We start from the raw sequence: 6,484 nt of genomic DNA, 5'->3' as shown, positions 1-6,484 counted from the left end.
AGAGAAACTAATGAACCAAAGCACAGGTTTTCTGTAAGAAAAGTCAGTATATTTATGGTTTGCTTTATAAAAGTTACTATAATACAATGGTACATAGTATTCAATTCACAAAAAATATGAACAAATATGTACAGCATGACACACCCACAAAAAAACACACGTTCTTCAAAACAAGGTACATACCGATGACAGAGCCTAAATGCACAGAATAATCTTAAATTTATACAGTTGTTTAAACAAAAGGGAACAAAATCTTTTAAAATTCTAAATCTCAAAAGCAGAGATTTTTCCCCCCAGAAAGGAACATAAAAAGCAGATGTTTATTGCAAACCACTTCCCTTCCCCCTTTTAAAGGAGGTCCTTCTCTGTCACACTGTGCATTAAAAACCACTCTTTTAGAGATTCCATCAGACAGGGACTATCAGGACTGGGATGGAACGGAGTCTCCCCTTCACAAGATTTCCTTTCCAAGAACTACCTCCTGAATTTAGGGTATCATTTGTTCTCCTCCCTGCCCTACCCCCAAACAATTGTCCTCATCCAGCAACTCCAGCGTGAAGGCATACATGGGCTCTGATAACGCACACAGAGCTTCACAGGAACAGCCGCCCACATTGTAGACAGCAAGGCAGGGTTGCCCAACCTATGGTGCTCCAGATGTTAATGGATTACCATTCCCATCAGCCCCTGCCGTCATGACCAACTGGCCATGCTAGCAGGCGCTGATGAGAATGGTAGTCCATGAACATCTGGAGCACCATAGGTTGGCCACCCCTACAGTAAGGCCTCTGCTCCTGTGAAGCTCTCCATGTGCTCTGGAGCACTTGGGAGCTCCAGATAGATTTGCTTCTACAAATACTATGTTGGTAATCAAGGAGGAAAGTTATAAAATAGAAGATTAAATTTGAAAAAAAAAATCAAGTTGCAGATCTGCTTAAATACATTTTAGGTTGTCATTAATAGACTATACACATTCTTGTCTGAAATAAATAGATTTGCACGTTAAGGTATCAGAAAGGCAAATTAAAAAAGCCTCAAACTTGGCATTTTTTAAAATCTTCAGCTTCTTAATCTTTCTAGTTTGCTCTACGTATTTGACAAAAAAAGTTCTTTTGTACAGAATTTACATTATACATAGCTTGACACAAGCTGTAAATGCAGCCAGCTTCCTTTCCTCAGAGCTGCTTCCACCTCCACCTCCCACTCTTCTCTGGATGTTTAGTGCCGGCACCTTTTAAAAAAAGAACTCCAAGCTACAATAGTCACTTTAAACAAATTATTTACATGCTTTTGAAGTACAAAGGAAACAGCCAAAAACAAAATGAAACAAAAATCAACATGTTTCTACAAGAAACAGTGTTCGAAGAGAAGAATCCGAACAGTTGCCTATGTACAGATGATGTGTCCAACTTCAAATTTTAATTTTTTAAATCTTTTTTTAAAAAAAGGTTTTCATACAGAAATGCATTGAAATGATCCCTGAAAATAGGTCGCAAATGATAGAACTGAAACAATTTTCCACCAGAGTTTGAAAAATATTTTTTTGTGTGGTGTAGAAATAAGCTGCTTTGACAATATAAATATCTGCCAGGCGGAGCGAGTTTCCCCCTAAAGTCCCACCTCAATCTGGAAATGGGCAGGATGGGGAAGGAATTATTGTGAAGCCAAGGCAGGCCGGGGATTTTCAAGCTAATTCTAGTGGAAACCAGGTTGAAGTCGGCCTGTGAAGCACAAGGCTTGGGATGGACAGACGAGATTTTGGTGCTCCGTTTGGGAACAAGGTGAGGCTCCTCAGGAGAGGCCAGAAAATAATCCAATTAATATATCAAAGCCTAGATAAGGCGATTCTTCATTTCATGAAGACAAAGTGCTTCCTTTTTGGGGGTGGGCCAGCACAGCGGACAGTCTTCACCCAAGATTTCTCTCCCTTAGAGTCTTCCAAGGATTGGACGCCTACCCGGGTCTGAGGGTCTCCAAATGTACTTTTGTTTTTACATGTGTACTCTCCTGTAAAATAAAACACTTTCACAAACCCAAAGTTCTGCAAGTTTGCAACTCTGCACTTATTCTTTCACCCCAATTATAGCATATGAGAGTGTGTCAGAGCATGCTAGAGATGAGAACTGCTATGCCAGGAAGTTCTGGCCAAGATTAACCAGGAGAATCATGGTGACAGCTAGTATTGCCAGATTTCCCAAGGAATCTACATAGAACTCCTCTTGCACCAGCAGCCACATTCATGTTCAATGGCATCTGTGCAGAATAATTTCCTGACAGGTCATGCTGAGACATGAAAGAGGACAAAACAGGCCAGCAGGCTGACTGACAAGGGCACTGGTTCTGAAACCAACAAAATGTACATGGCCTTCTCAAGGATGGAAAGTCTCCAAAGCTACACACGGGTACGCCAAGAAGAGAATTCTGTAAGAAGGAAGATGCACCAAATAAACAAGATGGCTTAATCCAACCAAGACCTTGCAAATCTTCATCCTCCATGCTTACATAAGATTCAGACCATCCAATCACAAGGGGTCAAGGGAAACAATCCTGCTGGAAACCAAAGGCGGCTTGTATTGATTCAGAAGGCCTGGTCCTCTTAGCCTTTAGGAATTGGAGGGTGGAGGTTCAGCCCGCTTTATGAGCTGAAGGAAGCAGGGTGAAGTTGTTGCATCTAATAAGCGGTTCCAAGGAGAATTTGCAAGCAAAATTCTCCCACCTCAGTTGAAAGTAGGATAAGAGAGCGATCAAGACCACACGGGCCACCAACCACCAAATGGTGTTAGTGGGATGACTGAGACAGCATTCACTTTGGCTCTACTTATATTATTTTCTCTCTTGTCAATTTTAAAGGCAGACACTTTTGAAGACCAGTGAATTCAACTGAATAGCACAAGACTAAAATAATAGCAAAGTGTGGAAACAATATCTCAAAATTGCCATGTCTGGGCTCATTGTAAAGAGAACCCCTGCTCACGACATGACGAATCCTGACCGAAATCTCCAGCCTGCCCTGAAACACAACCGGGCGCTCCCTTCGCAGCTTGTACTGTGTGCAAAAACATCCAGCTCCCATCCAGTTTGTGGCCTCTTGTTTTCAGTCTCTGCTTCACATTTAAAAAAACGTTTTCTCCTCCCTACCCAACGAACAAAATTAATGAGGAAAAGGTAGCAGCATTGTACAGAAAGAGGAACGTTTTCAAACAATAATAGGTACCTTACTCTACCCGTGAGAGCAACACCATTCTGGACCGAGCAGAGGGAGGGGTAGAGATAGTGTTTTGATTTCTGGTGCCACTGACTCTTCATAACGGGGGGGGGGGGGGGGGGGGCGAGGAGGGATCTGAGCAGAAGATGAAAAGCACCAGCAAGTTGAAGAGTCCACGTGTGCGTGTCTGCCGTTTGCGCTTCCCCTGTCGCCACAGGACTGCTGAGCGGGCTTTCTTCTCTTTCTTGCTTTCCTTTGCTTTCTTGCTTTCCTTCCTCCTTTTTTTGGCAAAAAGTGCAACCACCCTTGGTAACCACAGTTCAGACAGAACCAATGCGTGGCAAGAAACCTCAGGTTTAATTCAGGGTCCCTCTGCAGTTCTCAGAGCCACAAAGACAGGGAATCTTGACATCTTCGATTGGAAATTTGTAGTCGTAGGTAATTTCCTCGTTCACGTTGATGTACTGCTTCGAATAGATGACTATCTTCTTCTGAGACTCCACAGTGATGACTTTAGCATAACAATTTGGCTAAAGAGATGGAATTCAAATGAAATAAAAAATAATTTTAAAAAGGGTTTTGATTTGTTTTATTGAGATTTGGGGCCCACCACATTAGAAATGAGAGAGGAAAGAAATAAAATGTTTCTTTTTTGAAAATATATTCTTTATACTTCTCAACATACCAGAGGTGCATTGCTGGATATTAAGCATGGGTCCTAAATCTTTAAAACGATCAGACCACTAACAGAAATATAGGGAGGTGGGAGACACAAAAGAAAAACCAGGTTGCCCTCAGTGCAAAGTGAAGGGTAGGGAAATTGTGGGCAATCCAAGGACATTGATTAGACTGAGCTTGTTTTCTATCCCACAGAGGGCGGGGGCGTGGGGAGGTGAGAGAAAAGCAAAGGCTGTCTATTGCAGCAGGAGCCTCTGGTCCTAAGATGCTCAACAGAAAGGCAGGCAATATTAGTATTTAAATGTTTACACACACACACTTCAGGTAGCAGTCATGCCAGAAAGTGAGTCTACCGTGAGGATTTAGCTGTTGTTAGGGACTTGACAAGACTTATTTATACCTGTTGGCTAGGCCAAGTAATACTTACATTACAACTGTGGTTAATAAACCGGGCAAAGTTTCCGCACTTGGTTGCATCTATAATAGTGTCATGGTCAACTCGGAACATGTAACTACTTCCAATGCCTTCATCCTCATAGCGTTTCTCTCGCATGTCGGCAATTACCTGCACAGCAAACCAAAATAATTGTTGGGGGCCGCTTTTCAAAGGTAAACACATTCAGTGGAGGAAACCTGTCAGGAGCAACATTTCCATGAATTCCTTCCCATTTCATAATCCTCTCTTGCTAAAAAGCAGCCCAATTTCAAGGTGTAACATAGGAAGGGGGAAGATACAAAATGCAAAGGGCTTCCACAAGGGCAGCAGCAGGTCTGCTCACAGGCTGGTAGGGGACAGAGGAGGCGGCCTGGCTGCTGCGGGCTGTGGAGAAAGAGCAAGCAGCCCTCCTCCCCTTCTAGTTCTGTGGTGGAAAGTGCCATCAAGCCACAGCAACCCAGTAAGGTTTTCAAGGCAAGAGACCTTCAGGAGAGATTTGCCACTGCCTGCCTCCATATGGGCTGAGAGAATTCTAATAGAACTGCGACTGGCCCAAGGTCACCCAGCAGACTTCATGTGGTGGAGTGGAAAATCAAGCCCAGCTCTCCAGATGAGAGTCCACCCCTCATAGCCACTACCAGAGCTCACTGGAACTGTGCCATAAGGCTATTTTGTCCCCCCCCCACACAATGGGACAGGCAAGCCATACTGATGCATTTGTGATACTTCTGTTTGCTCAATGTGCTGATTTTTGCCTCACAGCAGCCCCAGAGGGCAGATGAGGCTGACAGCCAGTGTCTTATCCAAGGCTGACCAGTGAGAAAAGATTTGAAGCTGGGACTTCCCCACCTCTAAGCGGAACTCTTTCGGCCTGAGCAGCAGGGGTTGGGATTCTGCCTCTGCTAGCAGTGCTTGACTATGTTCAGGTGTGTGTGTGAGCCTTTTGGGTTTCTGACAACAGCCAGCTAGTCTTCCCCCTCTCCCAGAGAGCTCTGCAGCATCGCCAGGTTTACCTGCCGGATGTTCTGGCCCACGTACTCAATCACCATCTCGTCAGCAGCGATGGGCTCCATTGCAAACAGTCCCCAGTCATGAATGTGGCTCTTACAGAATTTTAGCTTTTTCTTCCGGAACTATCCAGGGTTTAAGAGAAAGGAAAAGAAAAAAGACCACCACACTGTGTGAATTGTTTGCTAGAACTTGAACATGACATAGAGTGCCCACAGCTTACATATCAATGGACTGTGACATTTTAGCACAGTGACTCACATGAATATCCAGAGCCAAAGGCAACCGTGGGAGTTCTCACCTAGCTGCAGCTGGGATTAAGGCACTTCCCTCCCCTCCTTTCAAACCTCTTTTCAGAAGCAATCGCTGCCTATCCCCATTTGCCCAGATGGGAGAGGCATCACTTACTTTGAGTTGGTTGAATTTTAGTAGATCGCTATCGCAGCTTCCGGTGAAAGATGACAGGAGCCTGCGTTGCTCTGACCTCCTCTCCGAGCCAGCCCGGGTGGAAGCATGTGGCTGGGCAGGGATGCTCATTCCCTGCAATTAAACATGGACCTCCTCAGGAACTAGCAGCCTTTGCCGCAAAGGTCTGCCTTTGCATTAGCCAGACTGGGAACTCGGTTTACTTGGGAGCACACAATAATCCAATTCCACGTGAGGTGGAAGAAACAAGGAACGGTAACGCTGCACCTGGAATTTCTGGACGTTAAATATGTGATAACCGCTTGGAGGCAACATGCCTGTAGTTTGGGACGGGAAGTAGCTTTGCACTGGCAGTGTGTGGAAAGGAGCATGAAATGTCAGGATGTGTGAATGCTGGTAACCCTGTCCCTACGTGTGCACCACGTGTGAAAAGGCAGCAAGGTAATAAGCTGACTGCATGAATGATTTGCCATGAAAGGTAGAGCGGCAGAGAAGCAGGTCCCCTTACCTGCGTGTCAGCGGGAGGCTCCTCGGCAAACGCTCGGCTGTTGTTGAGGTATTTCAGCTTGTCCTTCTTGTCGATTTTATAATAGCCTTCGCTTCGGGCACAGCCTGTCATATGTTCTCGCATCCCATCATCCCGTTTCTTCTTCTTTGGGGTCAAAAAGCTGGTTGGTGGCTCTGTGTTAAGGAGAAACCTAGCAGTTTGTGGGCCCCCAAATCCCGTGGCT

At 44.9% G+C, this 6,484-nt stretch overlaps 1 protein-coding gene across 2 annotated transcripts in view; it reads right to left on the bottom strand.

Moving 5' to 3' along the window:
- The window catches only part of SETD1B (SET domain containing 1B, histone lysine methyltransferase), a 57,024-nt gene that overhangs the window by 12,634 nt on the left and 37,906 nt on the right, over nucleotides 1–6,484 (bottom strand). Inside the window, exons 14-18 of one of the 2 annotated variants that reach the window (XR_007246035.1) lie at nucleotides 6,262–6,428; nucleotides 5,736–5,867; nucleotides 5,333–5,452; nucleotides 4,311–4,448; nucleotides 2,034–3,735 (exon numbers count right to left, since the gene is read on the bottom strand). Coding sequence is in view for 1 of the 2 variants with exons in the window: in XM_048514526.1 (XP_048370483.1) it covers nucleotides 3,562–3,735; nucleotides 4,311–4,448; nucleotides 5,333–5,452; nucleotides 5,736–5,867; nucleotides 6,262–6,428 (731 nt within the window). In the remaining variant the exon portion in view is untranslated. Of the gene's footprint in view, nucleotides 1–27; nucleotides 3,736–4,310; nucleotides 4,449–5,332; nucleotides 5,453–5,735; nucleotides 5,868–6,261; nucleotides 6,429–6,484 lie in introns of those variants that run through there. The other variant, XM_048514526.1, reaches the window with a different exon arrangement.

Source organism: Sphaerodactylus townsendi, linkage group LG13 (assembly GCF_021028975.2).
Source record: "Sphaerodactylus townsendi isolate TG3544 linkage group LG13, MPM_Stown_v2.3, whole genome shotgun sequence".
Taxonomy (NCBI): domain Eukaryota; kingdom Metazoa; phylum Chordata; class Lepidosauria; order Squamata; family Sphaerodactylidae; genus Sphaerodactylus; species Sphaerodactylus townsendi.
This window is presented reverse-complemented; position numbering and strand designations above follow the sequence as displayed.